Source organism: Juglans regia, chromosome 2 (assembly GCF_001411555.2).
Source record: "Juglans regia cultivar Chandler chromosome 2, Walnut 2.0, whole genome shotgun sequence".
In the NCBI taxonomy this organism is placed as follows: domain Eukaryota; kingdom Viridiplantae; phylum Streptophyta; class Magnoliopsida; order Fagales; family Juglandaceae; genus Juglans; species Juglans regia.
Window position 1 is genome coordinate 8730144 of NC_049902.1, and position 25061 is coordinate 8755204.

At 35.2% G+C, this 25061-nt stretch overlaps 1 protein-coding gene across 1 annotated transcript; it reads right to left on the bottom strand.

Moving 5' to 3' along the window:
- Nucleotides 1-4202: 4202 nt before the first annotated feature.
- Nucleotides 4203-5721, bottom strand: LOC108994197 (presenilin-like protein At2g29900). The gene has a single exon (XM_018969321.2). The coding sequence runs from the start codon at nt 5597-5599 to the stop codon at nt 4283-4285; it is 1317 nt and encodes a 438-aa protein (XP_018824866.1). The 5' UTR covers nt 5600-5721; the 3' UTR covers nt 4203-4282.
- Nucleotides 5722-25061: the final 19340 nt, after the last annotated feature.

Below are 25061 nucleotides of genomic sequence, written 5' to 3' on the forward strand. Positions count from 1 at the left end.
GCCCTTTAATAAAGGTGAAACTCAACATAAAAATGTAACTTTTTTTTTAGGTAGATTCTATTTTTTCTTTTAAAGGGTGTGTACCAAACATGTACATCCTGGGCCTGCTACATTTTTTTTTTTTTTTTTTTTGGTGGTAGCATGTAGAAGACTCTTGCACAACACATCAGAGGAGCAAGTACACTTTCTTGATACATACCTGTAAGCATATTTTGAAATCACGTAGCAGGAGTTTGAGAAGTAGAGAGAGGCTAATCCATTTTGGGGGTGATGCCAAATGAAGCAGCAACATCAGTGATCAGGTTTCGAATAGCTGGAAGCGTTAAGCCGATAATTAGGGTTAATGCACACACAGTTGAGCTGGGTGTTTCTGCTAATGGTGACCAGCAAATGTTGCTAAAAGCAAGACTATAAAATGTTTTGGATTATAAGGAAGTTCGTTCACGGTAATTTGACAAAAAAATGAGACAATCACAACTTCAGAGGCTACTAACACATTTACCATTGTGCGATTCATTTGTGCATGAGCCTTTGTTACCTCCTCCGATTTGAATGCTGTGAGCCAGGGGCGGAACTGGAGAATCCAGTAAGGGGGCAAAATTAAAAGATCAAAGTTTTAGGGGAGAAGTATTAAATTTACACATAGATTTTATAAAAAGAAGTTTACATAATGATGTGGTTTGATATGAAACGTTAGATTCGTCTTACAATAATAAAGCCCGTACTATCTGATGCACCATATCATGACATATCAGTTTATAAATTTGTTTTTGTAAGATCTATGTGCAGATCAAGAATGCAGTGTTGCAAATTCCATGCCACTGACTTGGAAATTCATATCTCATCTCAACATCCAAACACCACAAACACAAACATTTTTCAATTTCAAAATTTTAATTTTTTCATATAATCATTACAATTTTTCCAAACTTCCAAATAAAATACAAAACATAATTCAATTTTTTCAAATCTCCAAAACAAAACAAAAAAAATTAAATAATTATATTCTAACAATATTTTAACTTTATAATATTTTTATTCGAACTTTCTCTCTTCTTTTTTCAAAATCCTATAAAACATCACAATTCAAATTATTTTACTATGATTTATAAACTATTTTACTATTATTTATAAATCATATCACCTCATCTGACTATCCAAACGAATTCTGAAGACAAAAAATAATGATTATGGGAAAAACTAATGAGGGAAACATTTCAGGCCACTGACTTGGAAAGGGAAAGACTGGAAAAAATAATTACATCAATCCTACACTAGAGACAAAAATTATTTCATCTAATTACACCAATTCAACCAAATAATTACATCAATCCTACACTGGCAATAATTACATAATTCAACCAAATCTCAAATTGACCATGGGTGACAACAAACATAGTTAATCAATTCTGTAATTACACCAAATCAGTTAGCTCAATTAGATGACACAATAGAAACCACAACTCATTACCCAATTAAGAACCCAACTCAGGCAAACATTCTTCTGTATCATACACAAAACAACCAACAGTTCTAGCAATGGCTTCTAGGCCATAAAATTGAATACAAGATGTCAAGCTTGGACAACTTGCAAAACCCATAGGAGCACCTCGAAGTTTAATTCACCCCATCTCCTAAACTTGAAATATAACTTCAACAAAGATATGAGGCCTCATTGGTAAAAGCAAAAAAAAAAAAATATTCATGGCATAATCCGTATATCAAAAGAAACATTAAAGAAATTAAATTTTTGCTTTTCGGTTCAGGGTGAAGTTACTGGCTTCTATTAAATAGTAGCTTTAGAGGTTCATTGAAAATTTTGAGTTTCTTAGTCCCAACTTAGGAAAAATATAACACCAAATACAGGGAATAAGATTCATTAATTTCACAAACAACCACAACAGTTGCTACAAGAATAATAACAACATGCTATCATTATTATCATTGTTTTTTTGATCGGTGCTATCATCATCACCATCATCAGAACAATAATAATAACAACCTACCTTACTATGAATAAGAAAGGGCCCTATCTAAGTCCCATTGTTATAAAACTACAAAAGATTACGTGTAACACCCGGTTATTCATTAGGGTTTTAGAATTTTATTTTATGATGTGGAATCTCTTTACCGGACAATGGACATTACGCTACAAATGTATGTAACATTCCATACTTACGAGAAGGGGTGTTACAAATTGGTTTCAGAGCCCAAATCGAGAGATTCTGTAGACTTTTAGAAGAAATGACTCTAGGATAGAAAATATCTAGGATGACTGCTGGCCAGCTCGAGAGTTCAAGAGAATTTATTTACTACCATGTTTGATGCTTGTTGCCATGTTCTTGATTGATTGTGTGATTGATTAAATCTTTGTATTATTACTTGCTTATTTGCATGAATTGTATTGTGTGATATTAGTTTAGAATGGCACCAACCACAAGATGCAACGTGCACCCTGACGAGTCCGAGATATTTAGAACCTCTTGACGATCTGGAAAGGATTGGAGTACATTATATCTCGAGGAAAAGATTTCCTTGGGAGGGGGGGGGGGGGGGGGGGGGTGAGATTGTAATGCCCGGTTATTCATTAGGGTTTTAGAATTTTATTGTGGAATCTTTTTACTGGGCATTACTCTACGAATGCAAGTAACATTCCGTACCTACAGGAATGGGTGTTACAAATTGATTCAAATGTCTTAATCATAAACTAAGTCCCTGTGAAAATAACACTACACTTATGCCATGTAATACTTAGTTATGTTGTGAAATGCTTAGATTAGGTTATGCAGAGCTTATGTTATGTTGTCATATAAAGCTTATGTCAATATGCCATATTTAATGTCATGTCATGCATATGAGTATTACACGCCACGAAAGCCATGTAGTCAACATGAATCATGATAGGATAAGAAAAGATAAGTAAGAAGTTATAAATGATAAGTTTTAAAATTGGTCTTATGTTATATGTTAAGCGTGGTCCACCGTAAGTATGCTATGATGTATTTGATGACACGGACCTAAGCGTGCTTCACCATATGCTATGATATGATTTCTGTGGGGCCACGGACCTAACCGTGGATCACCATATGAATTAGGCTATGATTATGCGGTGCCACGGACCTAAGAGTGGATCACCATATGATTTATGTAGTCAACAACAATTGGACCAATGCACGTATGTTATGATGGCCACTAAGTAAGTAAAAGACAAGATGAATAAGTTATGCACGAATGATAGGAAATGCATGGAGTCAATCATTCATGCATCCATGTTACTATGTATTGCCATAATTATGTTTGATTCCGCTTATGTTATTAATGAGATCTATATGCTATGTGTATGTATGACAATGTAAGTTTTCAAAATTGAGTCTAATGTTAAGCTAAAGTTAAGTTTACAGTATGATGTGCTATTACTCATTCGTTTCTCTGTTTCTATGGAATCGGAATACACCGATTTCGATCCAAGAGCTATTCTCATTCTCGATTTCATGCGGACACAATGATTGAGAAAATAGGGAAACAAGCGAGTGGCAACTATCTGGGAATTATGGCCACCCAAAGGTAGAAATGCAGCGAGCAATTTGGACCACATATGCTCTCTGAAACAGGAGGTAAATGAAAAGCAACCTGCTAATACGGTGGCTGATTGGACTCCCACTACTAATATAATAAAGAGTTCCTAAGAATAAGCAAACTAGCAACAAGCAAGATAGACACAAATCCTAGTCCAAAGTCCTAAACAGAATCTTTTTCTTTAGTAATTCTGCATCCACACTGCACCTGCCGCATGTAGTCAATGAAAGCATGAGTCACTTACAAGCTAGCACCACTACACTTGTTAGCCATGTAACCATTTCAAACACCTCCTCTGATCAATAGAGCAACCAACCTCAGTTTCCAGTTCCCAACCAATCAGGCTTTCTCTTTGCAACCTTCTGTCTTCCAACCTGTGTCCCATACTCACTTATTTAACCAGAAACCAGCTTACATTTCACCAAATTCCCCTAACTTACAGTGTATCTTATTTTCGGTTCTTTCCTACAGAATGCAAAATCTTAAGTTACAAAACAAAGTGTCAAATCAGAGAATCCCACGCTCAAAAAAATATATCTTGTCAGAATCACTTACCATCAAATTGAAACCAAACTAAAAAATAATGAGCAATCAATTGTGGGAAGGAGCAAATTTAAGTTAAAACATAAAAGGAAATCACACACCAAACTTTCCAATGCTATATATTGTGTGACTGAGTAGCAAACTTTTACAATGTGGTTTATATTCAGAACATCAAGAGGTTCAAAGAACATTCCACAACAAAAGCTTCAAGTAAAAAACGAGTCAAGACATAGAACAATACACCCAATGCTATTGACACAGGAAGAGCTGGCAAAGCTTTCTGATATAGCGCCAAGAGCGCCAAAGTGATTCCCAGACCAGCTATAATTGCAAGATAACAAGCATACACTGTCATAAAATCATACATGGCTGCCCTACCAACCAATACACTGTAGAAGATGAAGTCACCCAACCCTAGTTTGATTGCACCAGAAGACCCCAACCCAATTCCTTCAAGTTCTGATTGCTGTGGCTGAATGTTCATTCTAGGGTCAATTAATGGTGCAGATAGCTCTGCGTCCCTCTCTGGAACCCAGCCTTCTTCAGCTCTAACCAATGTAGCATCGTTGTGGCCACTAACTAAGGTATTAGATTCTGTACTTGAATCTGGAACAACACTGGCATTTGAGGTGGAGTTTGACCCGGAATCCACATTCTCAACAAACACAGAATTGGCGTTTGGATTATTGTTTGACTCATGATCTGAATTCTCACTGCCCCTATCTCTCCATACTCTCCTCTGTGCTACTCGACCCTCTGCACCTGAGCCGTTACAAGTTACTGGCCGAGCCTCATACACCAATGCTGGGATATCCTCATCCCTTGAGATTGCAAGCTCCACCAAGAGCCTTAGGGGCCCAACTGGCAACAGAACTGCAGCAAGATCATACAATGCCATGGCAACCAATAGCACCCAAGTAGTCCATTCAGGCAATTGAGTAAACCAATAAGCAACCAACATCCCAATAACAACTAAGTAGGCTTGTGTCACAAGAATTGCCATTTTTGACATGAAAACAGCCAAAACACCCACAACGGCAAAATTAAACAAAGCCACCACAAACGTAATACAGTCAACAGGAATACTAAAATCTTCAATCAGGAACAATGCAATTTCGCCACCCATGAATCCCAAAACAACAAAAGCAGAAAAACCCATGTAGAGTTTCAAGAACTTAGTGCATCTGAGGTAGAAAAGGAGCACCAAAATAAATGTGACAACAGTGACAACAGCCACAAACACAAGAGAATTCAAAAGGGCACCTACGAATTTATCCCAGGAAGAGTCCGAATTGGTTTCAGCATATGCAATGGTGGCTATGGAGTTGACCGATGCTGAAGTGGAAGATGAAGAACTTGAATCGAGGACAGAGACCAAAATGACCACCATGAACATGCAGATTGAGACTGGTGCTATGATTCTGATAATCTCTTCGCCCAGAGAATCTAGAATGCTTGTGGGTTTTGTGTTTTGGGCCATTGGGTGCTCGAAAATTGAATTAATTTTGGTTCTTGGGGGTGATCTGCTTCACGGCTGTTTGAGATTTGGCAGGGATGCGAAGGTGTAAAGAAAGTTTTCCAGGGTTTGGCTATTTGACCGACTGGTGCCATGGTCAACTAAATCGTGATGATGGGGATGAGCTTTCAACCGTACATCTTGCACGCGTTGAAATCTAACGGTCTAAACGCTTTCCTTTCTCCACTTCATATAACTTTTGTTTCTTTTAGGAATGATTTGGAATTATTGATAAGTTGAGATAATTTCTAAATAATAAAATAAAAATTGAATTATTTATTATATTTTATATAAAAATTTAGAAAAATTATTTTAAAATTTAAAAAAATTGAATTATTTATTATATTTTGTGTGAGAATTTGATAAAATTATAATGATAAGATGAGATTAGTTAAAGTAAGTTGAGATGGATTACGAATATAAACGAAACCGTTATTTTTTTAAGGTTTATTTTATTCCGTCTTATCTCGTATATATGAGGTTAGCATTCCTCTAATTTTTAATTCAACCTCTTTTTGACTTAAGATCCATCAAATTAATTCTTCATTCATATTGTAATATTATCAATATTGTTAGAAGTTGTGCTATACAGAAGTCTCACATTCTTATACATTATTTAAAAATATATAATTTTATTTTTTTATTTCTATATTTCATATTTCAATTCAATAAAAAACATGATGACAAAAAAGTAAAGTAGTGTGTAAGGTGTAGAGCTTATGTTTAAAATTTCTCTTGTTAGAAATGCTAACCTCATATATATCATTTGCTAAACAAATTAGTTTTTTAGAATATTTTTAAAAATGATATAAAATACAATTAAAAAAAACTAATTAAAGTTAAAAAAACAAGAAATAAAAATAACTGAACTTTAATCAGGACCTAGGGTAAATCCCTCTTTTACCCCTTCCAACAAATACATGACAATTCAATTTTCCAATCGATAGTAAAATAAACACACCTAAACTGAATTAATCCCATAAAAACAAGAAAAATCTAAGTTTTGACCACTAGACGCCATTGTTATTTGGGTCTATTTGGGTCTATTTTTTATATTTTATTATTATTTATAGAATTCTAAAATATTTTAAGTGTCCAAATGAACCTTAAACTTTTATAAACAATATTATCCTCACACTTGAAAAAAAAAACATAGATAATTAAGCAATTTACATTTGAATCAAATGAATGGAACTTAGTTGCTCACAAAAATAACTCAATTTCCTTAAAGCCAAGTTTGTTCTATCTATTAGTGAAGCTTATATCACTGAGGCTTCACAAAACTGAAAATACTATTTTTCATCCTAAATTATCTTAGAGTAATGTTAGGTATAAATCTCAAATAAACAAGTCTTGTACAAGTTTTTTGTAAAAAAATGAGTCTCACTAATAAAAAATAACTTTTTTTACACTTTTTTTAAGGTGGGGTCCACTTTTTACAAAGACTTGTATGAAACTTGTCTATTTGAAACTTGTACAAATCATTTCTCATTATCTTATCCTAATCACATTTTATGATATGACAACTTTTAAGTGGTTGTTTATTTAAATATTTAACATATGAAATTACTTAAAATATATCGCAATAGTAATTATAATTTTGGATGACAAAATTATAGACAAAGAGTTGTATCATTCCTTATCATAATTGTGGTTGAGTAACAATAATATAAGAGAGAATGCATAGTTATAACTCTACATCCAACTGGTTGTAGTTAGGGTTGGGCAAAATTTTGAAATTTCTGGCTCCGACGGAATCGGAGTAGTTGGAATTCCGAATAGGGAGTCGGAGTCGATCTCCAAGGAGCTCCGACTCCAACTCCGAAAATTTAAAAAAAAACCCAGATACATATGAGTTTTTTTTAAAAAAAAATAAACAATGTCGTTCTACTTATGACCCCCCCCCCCCAATTCCCTTATTCATTCTTCCTTCTTCCTTCTTCCTTTTCTCTCGCATCTCACGTTTGAAGACTCTAAACCAGTGAAGCGTCTCACGTCTCTCTCGCATCTCACGTCTTTGTTGAGGCCGACGGGATCGACAGCTTCCTTAAGTGATACTGACTTATCTGTAGGGGTTAGAGGCCATTGTATTATCTAGCAGTATCATCAACTCATGTCAACAAGGAATATTATGCATTGTACATCTGAGGTTGAACGATATTTTATGGAAGCTGTCGAGGCACCTAGTGATGTATTTCAACTATTAACTTGGTGGAAAGTTAATTCTACCAAGTATCCAATCTTTTCCCCTTGTAGCCCGAGATGTGCTAGCCATTCTTGTCACTACGGTTGCCTCAAAGTCGACATTTAGCATTGGAGGTCGCGTGTTGGATGCTTATCGAAGTTCATTGTCACCATCAACCGTGGAGGCCCTCGTTTGCACACAGAATTAGATAAGTGAAACGCTCATTGGACTAGATACCGTTGGCGTTGATGCCGAGAGCTATAGGCTTGAATCAGATAACTTTATATGCTTTTAAATGATTATTTAATTATATTTAATGTTTCTAACTTTTACTTTTTATAATTTTATAGATTTAATTGTGAACCCTAACATAATTGCTGATGACTGAGAGTCTAAGACAGACACCCCTTGAGAGTTGGGATGGAGTTGAGAAAACCCCTTTCTTGGTAAGAATGAAATTCTACTTTTACCGTGTTCATTGTTTTTTTTTATCAATTTTTTTTCATTTATTGATTGCAACTTTCTATCTTCATTTCAAGCCTCATCAATTTGAGTGAAATGAGCATTTAATATTTATGTAGTTAACTTCCAAGGATAAGTCAATGTTGTTATTACGTTATAAATGTGATTGTTATAACTTATGGCTACATCATACATGTTATTTAATTTTTAAACCATTGTATTTAAGCTTTTTTTTTTTTTTTATCTTTTTAGTATTTTTTTTTTTACAGGTTTGGACTTGGGTTTTGGTGATCATATTTAATAATTTATATAGTTACATTACATTGTGCTCCATCCGAGCAAAAACTGAAACAATGACCCACCACATGGCACATGATACTCTTATTAGTCTTAATGTCTTATATTTATTTTTAGATCAAGTCGTAGACACACCTACCTCTGTTAATAGTGTTATGTCATGTAATGGATCAAATTTATTTTTGCATATAATTTATTTAACAAAAGAAATTGACCACATTATTTATTTAAGTACTATTATTATTATTATTATTTTAGCCCAATAGACGGTCGGAGCTCCGACCTCCGGAGTCAGACTCCGATTCCATTCAGAGTCGGAGTCGAAGCAAAAATTTCACTCTGACTCCTGTCGGAGTCGAAGCTCGGAAACGGCTACTCTAACTCTGTCAGAGTCGGAGCTTAGCCCTACTTGTAGCTATGGCTAAAGCAAACATTCAAAGTAATGGATTGTTGCTCTTTCCAAATACACGTGACTACATGGGAATGATGAAATTGAAAATGAGGAGTAACACTATTCATTATCATTTTATGCTCACACTTAGTTGCGATTGAGTAACGACGATCTTGAGAAGTTGGCATGGTTATAACTCTCCATCTGACTACTTATAGTTGTGGCTAAAGAGAGCTTTAGAGAGAATGGATCATTGCTCTTTCCGAACACAATGTGACGGGAAAAGATAAAATAGAAAATAAAGAGTAACATTATATTGTTCATTATCTTTTTTATGCTAAAAACCTAGGCTTGATTGTATAATGGTAGTCAAGAGAATGCATAGTTATAACTTGTCATGGGTTGAAGGGAGCTCGAGTTATGGAAGGTAACGAGAGCCAACTGAGTTGAAGTGGACTTCAGTAGATTCAAGAGGGTTCAGAAGGAAGAGGTTGTTAAAGTAGTTCGTCTGGAGTGCAACGCAGTCGTTTTATAAGTAGAGGAAGTTTGTGTTTTAACTGTACGATGTCATTTTGAATATGATACAGTGTTGTCTTTCAATTGTAAAAGTGATACATTGCATTTGGTCTTTAGTTGTAATTGTAATACGCTGCCGTTTGGGGAAGAATATATAGTTGGAGAGAAAAGGAGAGAAGGATTATCGAAGTTCATTTAGAATCATCCTCTTCTTCTATCTTCTCTTATTCTCTCCCTCTCTACTTCTCATTTCTTTCTAATCTCAGGAGATTGACTGTCTTGAATATAGTCAAGAGTTTGTGGGTCCATTACATAGTGGTATTAGTAGTCATGGCCGAAGGCACGCAATCTTATGCTCAATTGGTGGATTTTTTTAATCATCTTAGGCAACAACAAGATCGACAGCAAAAGTAGATTGAAGATACAATTGCCATTTTGGTTCAACAGCAAGAAACTGCAATAATTGATAGGAAAAATCAAGACAAGAGATTTAATGATTTGTTTCAACAAATCTCGAGAATTTATGCTGATGCATCAGCAAGGAACAATGTGGCTAGAAGGAATTTTCAGGATAACCATACTTTTGGGCAGAATGTTGATGTGCATGAAGGTGTGGGGGAAGTAAATCATCGTGACACTTTTGATAGAGGCATTACCAAGGGTATCAAGCTGGATTTTCTCAAATTCAGTGGAAGGAATCCATCTGAATGGATATATAGAGCAAACCAATATTTTTTGTTCCATCAAGTCCCACCTGGTCAAACAATTTTCATTGCTTCTTTCCACATGGATGAAGAAGCATTGGTATAGTTTCAAGATGCTAGTGAAGTTGGGGTGTTCCGTTCTTGGGAGGAATTCATTTAGACAATACAGACTCGATTTGGATCATCTCCATATGATTCTGAATGAATGAACTTACAAGATTGAAACAGGTCAGCACAGTCACTGCTTACGAGGCTAATTTTGAAGTTCTTTCCAACAAAATTCGAGGAATCTCATAAAGAAACCAACTGAGTTATTTCTTAAGTGGTTTACGTGATGAGATCTGACTGCCAGTGAGGATGTTTAATCCTACCAACCTTAATAATGCATTTGGGTTGGCTAAGATTCAAGAACAATACATTTGGAGTACCAGGAGGCAGTGGATAGGTGAACGGGAGAGATGAGAGGAGAACGAGAGAGCTCAGCATGAAGTTGAACGATAGAGAGCTCAACCTAGGAGAGACATTTTAGAGAGGAGAGATCTCGGAGAGGTAAAACTATGAGAGACAAGCCGAGAATGAGTTTGTTGAGAGATCTTGGAGAGATGAGGGCCAGGCCAAGCTCCGAGTGACATGAAGGAGGAGGGGAGGGGAGGGGAGGGATGCGGCACAGCTCTGCAGAGGGAGAGGGGAGAGAGAAGAAAGAAAGAGATGAAAGACTCGAGATGAAGAAGAAGGAAGGGAGGGGAGAGGTTATTAAACCCTAGAGCTAAACGACGTTGTTTGGTGTATTAAACCAAACGGCGTCATTTCACTTATATATTTTTTTTCTATACCTTTGGTGTAAAATGACATCATTTAAATCACTTCAATGAAATGACATCGTTTTACCTATGATATATATATAAATATATATTATATCAGCCGGTTCGAAAGTTTGAACCTGGTTCAGACCTAGATCGAACCGGCCGACGTTGATTTCTGATATTTCCTACCGTCGACCGACCGCTTCTCCACCGGTTTCAACCGGTTCCTAACTTTGGCAGATGGTTCTAGTCGGCGACGATCGGTCCCGTCAATTCCTGTACATCCCTATCTTCGGTCCCATTTGAAACACCTCAGTACTGTTTTACAAACACTGGAGAGGCACCAGTTATATGCAAAGAAGTCTAATTATCAATTTGCTTGCTCAGAAATTGAATATTTGGACCATCTAGTTTCAAGGGAAGATGTGAGAGAAGATCCTAAGAAATTAGAATATATGATTAACTGGGCAATATCTAAGAATGTCAAGTCATTTAGAGGCTTCTTAGAGTTGACTGGTTATTATAGAAAGTTTATAAAAGGTTATGGTCAGATTACAGCCCCTTTAATAGCCTTGTTGAAGAAAGACAGTTTTATGTGGTATGAAAAAGCTACTGAGGCATTTAAGCAGTTGAATTTGGCAGTCACAAAACCACCAGTTTCGAGCCTACTTGATTTTACTCAGACTTTTGTGATTGAATGTTATGCATGTGGCAGTGAGGTTGGTGTTGTGTTGATGCAGAACCAAAAACCTTTGACTTTTTGAGTCAAGCTTTAAAGGGTAGAAATTTACAGCTACCCACATATGAAAAGGAGTTGCTTGCACTGGTTATAGCAGTTAAAAAATGGAGGCCCTATTTGCTTGGGGAGATTATTTTTCATACGTACTAATCACCATAATTTAAAGTTTTTTACTTGAGCAGAAAGTGGGAACACTTGCACAGTAGAGGTGGATCTCAAAGCTAATTGGCTATGACTTCTCGATTGAATATAAAAAAAGGTGTAGAAAACAAGGTAGCTGGATCCTTGTCGAGAAAAGGAGAAAATGAGGAGTCTATATCCTTATCTGCTATTTCCTTTCCTAACCCTTCTTGGTTGCAAGAGCTAAAAAAAACTTATGAGACTGATGAATTTAGCCAACAACAGTTAGCCTTATTCCAAAACGGTGATGATTCTCAAAAGTCTACGTTCAATCTTAGACACGGGGTTCTGTTTAAAAAGAATAGAATTGATGTTTTAGATTCTATTGAGTTGAAGATGAAGATATTGCAATTTCTACGTTCAAGTCCTATTGCATGCCATTCTGGTTTTCACAAGTCACTACAAAGGGCAATGTCAGATTTTTATTGGCTTGGAATGAAGTGTGATTTAAATAAGTTTATTAGGGAGTGTGACATATGCCAAAAGAATAAAGTGGAGAGTATTCACCCAGCTGGGTTGTTGTAGCCCTTTCCCATTCCACAAAGAACTTGGACTAATGTCTCTATGGATTTTGTGGAAGGGTTACCTATTTCAAAAGGGTATTCTATTATAATGGTGGTGGTAGATAGACTATCGAAGTATGCTCACTTCATGGCTCTTAAGCATCCATTTATAACTTCTAAAGTTGCTTCTTTGTTTCTGATTAATGTCTTCAAACTTCATGGGATGCCCAGAAAGGGGTCTACTTTTACCAGTTCCTTTTGGAAGGAATTCTTTAAGTAGCAAGGAGTGAATCTCTCATACACTTCTGCTTATCATCCTCAGAGTGATCGACAAACAGAAGCTATCAACAAGTGTTTGGAGCAATATTTGAGATGTTTTTCAGGTGATAAACTACGTTTATGGTTTGATTGGTTGTCACTTGCTGAATGGTGGTATAATATTGACCCCTTATAAGGCAGTCTATGGTGTTGTAGCTACTAAGCTTCAGGCTTATGTGCCAGGGCAGAATAGTAATCAAGTAGTGAATGAGGTGTTGAAGACAAGGGAAGAGATCTTGAGATGTTTTCAGGTCATAAACCACGTTTATGGTTTGACTAGTTGCCACTTGTTGAATGATGGTATAATACAACCTTTAACTCATCAGCAAAATTGACCCCTTATGAGGCAGTCTATGGTGTTGCATTGACTAAGCTTCAAGCTTATGTGCTATGGCTGAGTAGCAATCCAGCATTGGATGAGGTGTTGAAGACAAGGGAACATTTATTAGAAATATTAAAGACAAACTTGTTGGCTACTCAAGATAGGATGAAGATGCAGAATGATAAGCACAGGATTGAAAGGGAATTTCAAGTAGGAGATTGGGTGTGTTTGAGGTTACAGCCTTATAGACAACAATCAGTAGTAATAAGAAGGAATCTGGAGCTTTCTCCAAGGTTTTTTGGGCCATTTCTGGTAACTCACAGAATTGCGAAGGTTGCATACAAAATTGACATATCATCTAATACACAAATTCATCATGTCTTCCATGTCTCAACTTTGAAAAAGAAATTGGGCCAGTATGTCTCACCTTTATCTACTCATCTTCCAGTGGAAGGGAGCTCGAGTTATGGAAGGTAACAAGAGCCAACTGAGTTGAAGTGGAGTTCAGCAGATTCAAGAGGGTTCAGAAGGAAGGGATTGTTAAAGTAGTTAATCTGGAGTGTAGCACAGTCATTTTATAAGTAGAATGAATTTGTGTTTTAATTGTATGATCCCATTCTAAATACGTGATATGGTGTCGTCTTTCAATTGTAAAAGTGATACGTTGCATTTTGTCTTTAGTTGTAATTCTAATACGCTAGCATTTGGGGAAGAATAAATAGTTGGAGAGAAAGGAGGGAAGGATCATCGAAGTTCATTCAAAATCTTCCTCTTCTTCTTCTTCTATCTTCTCTTCTTCTCTCCCTCTCTACTTCTCATTTCTTTCTAATCTTAGGAGATTGATTGTCTCGAATATAGTCAAGAGTTTGTGGGTCCATTACATAACTCTGCATTTGACAACTTATAGATGTGGCTAATGGGAGCTTTTCGAGAGAATGGATCATTGCTCTTTCTAAACACGTTATTTGGTATGACAAAATAAAGATTGAAGAGTAGTATTATTTATTATCTTTGCATGATAAAACATAGTCATGATGATACTAGTTGAATAACATTATCCGATTACCTGCAACTGTTATTAAAGGGAGTTTTCAATAGAATGGGTCATTACTCTTCCCAAACACATTTAAGGAGCTATACATAGAATATATGCACCATATTGGGTGACAAGCAACATAGGAAAAGAGAGAAGAAACAAGGGGGAATTTAATCCCAAAGGTAAAATAGTATGGTATCAGTTTCACCACACAAATGGTTACACTTATGTTTATGTCACAATCCATACCAAATGATCATTTAAGTAATTAAGAATTTTACAAAAATTTGCCCAAGTTCTTAAATATACATTTCATATTCACTTTGATCATTAAATTGTATTCTTTCCATATTTCACAGCATGGGTAGCAACTCATATTATTCTATAAATAAATAATATATATATTATCTTACCTCCTTTTGAATTGACATTCTCTGTGTTTTCTTTTTATTCATAAGTAATGTTAGATACAAGTTTTAGGTATACAAATCTCGTGTAGGCCTTTTATAAAAAAAAAAAAAAAAAAATTGGACTCCACAAAAATAAATGATTTTTTCTACCTTTCTTCCAATCGAGACCCTCAAGTTTTTATCAGAATTTGAGGGAATCTTTTCCCTTCTCTCAATTCATCAATCGACTTCATCGATTCATAAATAAATAAACACTTCAAAGCAAAAGAAAGAATCAAATGTGTCTCATATTTTTTTTTTTTGCAAAAAACCAACAAGGAAAGTTCTATAAACCATACTCACATTTCACTTTCTTCCGCTATAACGATGTTGCATTATCCATCAACCGTTTATTTTTTTTTTAATAAAAAATGACCGAAGGGTTATAAAAATAACACATTTTACATGGTAAAAGTGAAAGTGAGACAAGAGTATGATTTGTAGTATTATTCAACTACCAAAAGTTCCTAAGTTGCTATCTACACCCTAAAAGGAAATAACTATGTCTCATCATTGCTCCATAAGTGTCAAGAGAAATTGCTTTTATAAGCAAGACGATCTAGAGCCTGACAGATATAATCTTTTCTATCATGAGCCTCAACCCTCATCACCAAGAATCAATATAATTTGCCCATGAGATGTCTAACAAAACTTTTGATCTTCACTATTACATAGATATGCAATATTACGTAAATAAATGTAGATAGCAACACATCTTTTTTTTTATAGATAATAAGAGAATTTATTCAATGCTATAGGCATAGCCCAAGTACACATGAAGTGTACAAGTGAGTACACCTAAATACAAGCTAAAACAAAACAAAACTAAGGCAAAACTTTACAAATATTCTCATCCCTTACAAGGTTCTTCACCCAAAAACTTATAGTGCTAAAGAAAAAAAATCCCTGAATTCCCCCCCTAGAACGTTTGCAATCTTCGAAACACCTCTAATTTCTCTCTAACCATAACACCAAAATAAATACAAGGGGATCATGCTCCACATCCCACTGAACCTTGCCAGCTAGCCAAAAAGTCCACATGCAAAGGCATCACCCATGCAATGCCTACCGTTGCAAAAGTCTCATTCTACTACTTCATCACCACCTCACAATGAAGGAAAAGATGGTTAATAGATTTACCATATTTTTTTATACATAACACCACCAATCAATCACAAATAAGCCTTTTTTTCTCAAATTATCTGTGGTTAATATTTTCTCAAGAGACACTAGCTGCAACTTTACTAGGTACCCTTGCTCTCCAGATACATTTTCAGAGGTATACTTTATCACCATGACTATTTAACACCTTGTAGAAAGATCTCACTGAGAATCTAGATTTATAATTATGCACCCATAGTAGCCTATCCTCTCTATTCTGATCGAACTTCGTATCATATAATTTTACAAAGAAATCAACAGCTTCACACACTTCCCAATCTTGTAAATCTCACATTTCAATGCAACATATTATTAGAAAATTGATAAGAGTTAGCCTCTGTAGCCCATTTGTTTCTAGCAATCCTAAAAAGATTAGGATAAACATATATAAGAGCTGAATCCCCGCACCAATTATCATGCTAAAAAAAAATATTGCTCCCATCCCCGACTTTGAAATTAATGTTTTTGACAAAATCCCTCAATCTCAACCGAATGGACTTCCCACAAACCTCCCTCCATACACCCATTTTACTTCATTAGTACACCAATTCTCGCACATCCTCCCATATTTAACATTCATAATCTGTCTCCATATTATATTATTTTCATTGTTGTACCTCCAAACCACTTCTCAAGAAGAGCTTTATTAAAAAGCTTTGAATTTCGCACTCCCAATCATCCACATGACACTAAGATACAAACATTGTTCCAACTCACCAAATGAAATTTTCTTTCCTCCCCATTATTGCCCCATAAAAAATTTCTGAAAAATCCTCTCAATTCTTGTAGCTACCCCTGCAGGTAAAGGAAAGAGAGAGAGAAAATATGTGGGTAAATTAGACAATGTGCTTTTAATCAATGTGAATCTACCCTTTTTGACAAATAAAGCTTTTTCCAACCTGCTAACTTCCTCTTAATCACCCCATCTCAAATAGAAACTGATTTGTGAGGGGCACCCAGAGGTAACCCAAGATATTTCATAGGTAAAGAAGCTACCTTACATCCCAAAATATTGGTCAGATCCAGAATATTTCTGACTATATCCACCGGAGCAATTTCAGACTTAGTTAAATTAATTCTAAGTCCGGAGATAGCTTCAAAACATAACAATAAGGCTCTTAAAGCTCGAAGATGATCCAAGTTGGTTTCACTGAAAATTAAAGTATCATCTGCGAAGAGTAAATATGAAATAGTAATGCTACCCCATGAAACATCACCCACTATGAAACTCGACACAAAGCCCCTTTCCACAACTGCTTCAATCATACGACTCAAGGCGTCCATAACTAAGACAAATAGGAAATGAGATAAAGGGTCTCATTGTCTCAAACCACAGGAGCTGTTAAAAATTCCAACCTAAGAGCCATTCGCCAATATAGAAAATATGGCTGTCAAAATACAATGTTTTATCCAAGAGCACCACTTCTCCCCAAAACCAGATCTAACAAGCAAGTAGAGTAGAATCCCAATTGACATGGTCAAAAGTATTTTTCATGTCGATTACCTCATCTTTTTTCTACTTCTCGAACACTCATGAGCAATTAAGATCGAATCAAGAATTTGACTTCCCCTCACAAATGCACTTTGAGACTTTGTTATAATCTTATCCATAATCACACTTAGGCGGTTAGCTAACACCTTTGAGATGATCTTATACACCTCATTTATCAAGCTAATAAGGCAAAAATTCCTTATTTCTACAGCACCCGCCTTTTTAGAGATGAGAGCAATAAAAGTGGTATTAAAACTCTTCTCAAATTTCAAGAAGGAATGAAATTCTTCAAAGACTTTCATAATATCATCATTCACAATATCCCAACATGCTTGAAAAAATGCCATGGAAAAACCGTCCAGGCCCGGAGCCTTATCCTTAGACATGCCTCTAACCACATCAAGAACTTCATCTTCCTCAAAGTCTCTCTAACCAATCTATAGTAAGATGATCAATGGTTTCCAAAGCTAGCCCATCTAACTTAAGTCTCCATGAAAATTCTTCTTGAAAAAGCTTCTCATAAAAATTCACAATATGATCTTCAATCTCCTCCTTGTCACAAGTCACATTATCACCTACATGAAGAACTTCAATGGCATTATTTCTTTGATGAGAATTTGTCATTTTATGGAAAAATTTCGTGCATTTATCTTCTTCCTTTAGCCATAAAATTCTGGATTTTTGTCACCATGAAATTTCCTCCATAAGCGTTAATTTTTCAATTTCTGCTATCACCCATTTCTCCATCTCCTTTTCCGCTAAAGAAACTGAACCCGTCATCTCCTTTTCTCCAAACTATACAATTGTTCCATAACAAGTTTTCTATCGTTTTCAACATTATCAAAAGTCTCTGCATTCCATCTCTTCAAGTATTTTTTGAGCTCCCTAAATTTTTCAGCTAAGATAAAACTAGGAGTACTAGTAAAATGATAAGAGGCCCACCACCTTCTTACTCTTTCAACAAAACCTTCATCCTCCAACCACATATTTTCAAATTTAAAGTGTCTTCTTCCACTAATAATGTCCCCACAATCCATCAAAATAGGATAATGGTCAGAAACTATTATCTGCAATCTTTTCTAACTGAGCTACAGAAATAATGCTTCCCAAGAGACCGAAACCAAGAATTTGTCCAAACGGGACCATGCTTTCCTATATGACCACGTGAAATCCCCTCTTGCCATAGGTAAATCAATTAGCTACAACTTAGAAATGAGTTCTGAAAATTAAGACATAGCTTTAGTAATTAACGAGTCCCCTTCTCGCTCATAAGAAAAGCGAGTAATATTAAAATCTCCTCCAAAACACCATGAAAGATCCCACCAACAGTAAAGACCCGCCATTTCTTCCCACAATATACTCCTACTAGAATCTAAATTTGGCCCATAAACACCAGCAAAAGACCATTCGACGCCATCATCCACATTCTTAAAGTGACATGCCACCATGAATTCTCCCACGTAATGATCTACTACTTCTACAACCCTCTTATCCCACATAACAATAATGCCTCTCGAAGCTCCATTAGTGACTAACTTGACCCAACCCACATAATTACAACTCCATAAACTATGAACCACTGATTGGTTAACGACCTTCAATTTAGTTTTTTGAAAACAAATCATTTATGCCTTCAATTTAGTTTCTTGAAAATAAATGAGCCCAATATATTAATTTAATATGTTGTACTCATTTATTATGTGGTGTTAAAATATATTTAAATAATTATATTTACATCTTCCGATAAATTTAAACTTTTAAAATAAGTGATAATTTAACAATTATTCACAACAACTAAACAATTGACAACAATCATATATAGTTGAAAAGAGGATTAATCAAAACCTAATAACTAGAAACTATACATACTTAACATCTCTAGGTTTTACTAATACCAGAATATCAAACTCATTGTCATTAATTGTTTGAATTTAATGAGCAATTAACTAGGGTCGGGCTCTGACTTCGATAAGGAGTGGACTCCAACTCCGAAGCTATGATCGGAGTGGAATTGAAAGTCGAGACTCTGATTAGAGTTGGGCTTGCCCAAATGCCAATGGGCTGCTATTTCGGGCTAGGTAAAAAAAAAAAAAAACTAAATACAATTTAAATAAATCAATAGAATCAATTTAAATCCATAACTTAAAAAAATGTATACAATTTATACATTTAAACTCATTGAAAGAAAAAAAAAATAGATGATTATTAGTAGAACCAACAAACAATAATAAAGCCATAATGAATGATTATTTAAAAAAATACATAAATCCATAATGTAAATTAAAGACATCGTCATGCAAGCAAAAACACCTAATTTCATATAATCAAAAACATTAACACACAATCATGCATGCTACAACACAAGATGTAAATGCACACTCCTGCCAAGTGCAAATAATAAAAATCATACAAGAACACATACTAATGAGTTCTTATTATAGTAGACGAATATTACAATTTACAATATAGGCTTACACCACCACCATCAAAGTGACAACTAAAGTTACAAAGTATTGATATCAAATTAAAAAATAATCCCTAATCCAATTCCTCCAAATCCATAAAATTAACAACTCCAACAAATCCAAATTCATAGTCCCCTCCACCACGACGGTCCATTACCAGGCACGAAGTAACAACTCCAACTCCAAGTATTATGTGTTGTTTTGGAAATTAAACAATTGTAGACATTACACTACTTAAGTAAAGGATAATATTAACAATAAAGTTAACATAAAAGCTAAAGAATTAAATTCATGATTTATCTACTGGACTTCCTTACATAATGCGTCTATCTCAGTCCTCCTCAATTATTGTGGGATTCGCAGATAGGTCTACGAAAACATAAAAATTATAACATAAAGAATCAATAAAAATATCTAATTAGTCAATTCAAAATAAAGGCTAAAAGCCTAAACTTACCCGACTCAAGCTTATAGCTCTCGACATCTTCAACACTATCTATTCCAATAGGCTTTGACCTTAGCCAATTCTGTGTGCATATGAGGGCCTCTACAGTTCTCGGAACCAATGAACTCTGATAAGCATTCAACACACAACCGGAGGTACTAAACACTAACTCTGAGGCAGTCGTAGTGATAGGAATGACCAACACATCCTGGACTATTTGGGAAAGGACTAGAAACTTGGTGGAATTAACCTTCCACCAAGTTAAGATATGAAATGTTTCACTAGGTATCTCGACATCCATCTTCGACTTCCATTAGAGCTCTAATATCAGAGAGCCATTCAAACTCTAATGAAGTGCTCAACCTTATTATCACTGGGAATGTCCGTAATCCAAACTCTACAACTTCCAACTTATATCAAGGGTCAAGAATCGCAGTCACAAATAATAATCTGTTTATTTTCTTAACATCTCCCTGATATTCATCATACTTGGATTTCATCCTCATAGTCATACCATCCTCATAGCCATATCGTTCAATAGTCATAAAGCCCAAAAGCTCCTCAAAGTACATGTTCACAATACGAATTATCAGATATGCGAATAGTGATATCATAAAATAATTTCAAGAACTAAATAAATTACCTCACATTTATCCAATCAAAAGTGTCTAGCGGTTCATGCCCTCTTCTCCTCGTTGTGTCTTCCAACAAAGCATATCTCAGACCTCCATCTTCGACTTCCATCCTTTCAAAGGCTCTCTGATATTTTTGCGCTACCTCCAACATTGTGTATGTCGAGTTTCATCTAGTGGGAACATCCAAAGAACATACTACCACATGGAATTTTTTTAGTTGCTCGACTATAGACTTAAACTTGCCAAGCCTTTGGGGGGAAGCCTTCACGTACTTGAAAATATTGTAGACCTTGAGTATTGACTCATCAACTTCCTTCAGAACCTCATTGACTATAAGACTGATAATATGAGCACAACATCTAACATATAAAAACTCGTTGTCAAGAATTGTATCTTCTTTCGTTGTAGAATTTTGCTTAAACCAATCAATTGCACTGTTATTGACACTTGCATTGTCAATTGTGATGGTCAAAAACTTTTTAATCCTCCAATCGGTCATACAATCATCCAACTTCTTTTCAATGGATGAACAATTGTGATTTTGAATTTTCTTGAACCCAAATATTCGCTTATGTAAAATCCAATTGTTGTCAATGGAGTGAGCAGTGATACACATGTAACTAAGGTTATGGATTGATATACATGTATCAGTCTTAAACAAAACTCTCTGCCTAGTCCTGATAAACGTCTCCTTTACTCTAGCCTTATCCCTAGCATGCATCTTCAAATAGTCTCTAATGACCATATACCATGAAGGAATGGGAAATTAGGGCTTAAGACATTACACATCATTGTCCCTCAATGGTGAGAAATGGCAGCTCATCCATTATAATTATACCTGCAAGCAACTCCCTCAGTCTATTCTCATTATAATGAGGAACTAATAGGTTTTTACTTTGACTACCATCAGTGGTCGTCATTGTTTCGTAACTTAACTTCGCATAATCTTTGGCCACCAATTTCTTGTGTATCTTATACTGCTGACAATTCATAAGATGTTTAATCAAAACAGTCATGCCTTGCTTCTTGGAATGACAACCAAAGCTTTGCCCACAATGGTGGCACCTTACTTGAGGGTTCTCCCAATCATCAGGGATTTTGGTGAAATGGTCTCATATTCACGACCTTTTCTTATAGGTCGTGGTAGTCAATCTCTAATTCATCTTCCTCATTAGAAATAATTTTATCTTCAACGTCTATAGGTTCTTGACTACTTGCACAAGAAGTAGCAGCAATTGTGAATTTAGGAGTGAAACTACTTGTCGTCAGTGTAGGAACTAAAACATCCCCTTGTGGACAATCGTCCGGAGTAGATGTAGCATTCATATCCATATCACTTGCTCTGAAAAAAATTAAGGAACTAGTTAAAATATCATATAAACTACCATAATCTTCAATTGGTAATTAGGTATAACATCCCACAATTCTTTAACTCTAACAACAACTATTAAAAAAAATCAATATGAAAATTAATTAAAAAAACTACAAACCGTGGCAATTAATGTAAGTCATTAACCTTAATGAAATCCAATTAAATTATAGGTATTTACAGAAGTTACCCATGCCTCTTAAAAGGAAAAGAAACTTTCGGCTGCCCTTCTATTGGGGGTCAGAGCCCATATCTGACTCCGACTCCGACTTCGACTTTGACAAAACAATTTGGAGGAACTTTAACTCTGACTCCGACTTCAACTCTAACTTTTTTTACTTCGTTGGAGTCAGAACCGAAGTGGATGCCAGCCGGAATTAGAGCCGAGAGGAAGTTTTTCCTAGCCTTACACTTAACCATGAGCCACCATCGATCTAGACCGTCCAGTTCTAGATATCTAGTTATATTTCTACTTTCTCTTATAAGGAAAAAGGACATGAAGATCTTCTTCAACAACTCTAAAATAGATTATTATACTAGTGCTTTCTTCACGGATGCGGATCATATCCATATCTAACAAATTCACCAGTTGGATTTCAAAACCACAATTATAGTGGTCCCTTTCTTGGCTTGGCCAAGAAACAAGGGCCCCTTTCTTGGCTTGGCCAAGAAACAAGGGCCAGAGTCCAATTTATTGATCCCATTGCCTATTTATTTTTATTTATTCTATTTGGACGCACTATAATGTCTAAAATGAGGTTTATGTTGGGGCCCTCATTCTCACCTCTTGTGTTCTCCTATTTAATTTAATACAAGTTTCTTTTATTAAAAAAAAAGAAAAAGAAAAAGAAAGCAAGAAATGTAGTAGTTACAATCTGATGCATTCCATTGTCCATTTGATCCACATGTCATCAAACCCCATCTTTCTCATCACTGCTTCAACAAAGCACCATTCCACCCCATCATGCATATACTTTTGACATGTTTAATTTTAGAACCATATAACCTCTTCTCCCTCTAATTCATTGTATGCAAGACTTCTTTAATCTATTTGCCAACACCTTTATAGCGAATTTATATAACACATTACGTAAACTAATGAGCTTAAACTCATCAACAACACTGTTTAGAGTAATGCAATATGTGTCTTTATTATATTTTTAAATTCTAATTCTTTTTTAAAAGAATTAGAAGTTTCTTATTTATTTATGTATTTATCCATGTTATTTATTTCTTATTTACTAAATCTTGAATTGTGATGCATGGCACATACTGTTATTAAAAAAAATCAAATCAAATTACACATTAGACGGGAAGATAATCTTGTCAAAATTCATTTAGTTATGTTGATTGGCCAAATAAGATATTGAAAATGAATTGTAATTTCCATAAAGGTAAATGTTAGCTATACTTAAGAAAAATTTAGAAAAAACTGACTTGTCCATGTGCCAGTTATTGATATACTGACAAAATGATTCTTATAAATAAAATTGTAAGATTTTTAAAGAATATATTTTTATTATTATTATTTTTCTCAGAATGTGAGTGGCACCAAACAAAACCTACTTGGTAATTGGAAATACCCAAAATGCTATTTTAGGCTTTGAATGGTGATGTGACCACTATGTATTTTCTTAATATTAGATTTCTTTAAACTACTCATTTTATTATCAAACAAAATATAGGGATAAATGGTTCTTATTCTTTGAAAATAATAAACCTACAATTAGTTTGAGTACTACTATTAGGTCATCTGAAACTTATCACTAAGATGGCCCACTTGACGTGACACTACCAAGTAGTGCCCTGTGGTTATTAAAAAAAAAAAGAAGCACAAAAACTATATTCAAACCAAAAGGGCGTATGAAAATATATAAAAAAATGAAGATAAACTCTAGGTTACAACTATTTTATCACTCTACTTAAAATGAAGGATAATTATATTTAGGGTTGGGCTCCGACTTCGATCGGAGTTGCTAGAATTTCCAGAGTAGGAGGTCTGACTCCGACTCCAACTCTGATCGAAGTTGCCAGAATTGGAGTAGGATGTCAGAAGGCCATTCAGAGTTAGGTTTTTTTTTCCAATTTTATTACCACTTTCTCAGCCTCCAAACAACATCCAAAGATTCCAAATAACATCCAACAATTTTTGTATCTGCACCCTTGCCGCATAGACAAATTGGAAAAAGTGCAAAGAGACTTAAAGAAAGCAAGCATGAGAGAGAAAACAACTCATAGATATTAAGATGCCTAAACAAAATTTTTTAGAGGGGAATCAAGATCATTGACGAAGACAAAATCCAAAAATTAGGATGCCTAGACAACTTGCAAAGCTTGACGAAGACAACCATGATAGACAGACTCCGACTCCGATTGGAGTTGCTGGAATCAGAGTCAGAGGTTGGAGGAGTTACGTTTTTTTTTTTTTTCCAATTTTCTTACCACTTTCCTAGCATCTAAACAACATCAAAAAATTCTCACATTTGCACCCTTGCCATATGGCCGCATTGGAAAAAGTGAGAAGAGACTCAAAGAAAGGAAGGCACATGAGAGAAAAAAACTCGCACAAATTAGGATGCCTAGACAAAATGTTTTAGAGAGAAATTGAGGTCATCGACAAAGATAAGCATGAGAGACTCAAAGAAAGAGAGACTAATGTCGGTTGATGACAAATGAGAAAACAGAGGAAGAGAGAAAATGAAGTAAGATTTTAGTTGAAAGGAAGAGATAAATATATAAGAGGTGTAAACGGTATGGTTTTAAGAGTTTCTTAAAAAAAAGTTTGCAAAATACTGTCTCGTACCTCGGGGGGGAGGGGGGGGGGGTCGAACGCGGATCAGCTTGTTTGCAAAATGCATTCATGTACCGTAGGCCACTCAATTACATATTATTATATTATTATATTAAATATATTAAGTATAAATATCAGAGTCCGACCAAAATGTTCGGAGCAA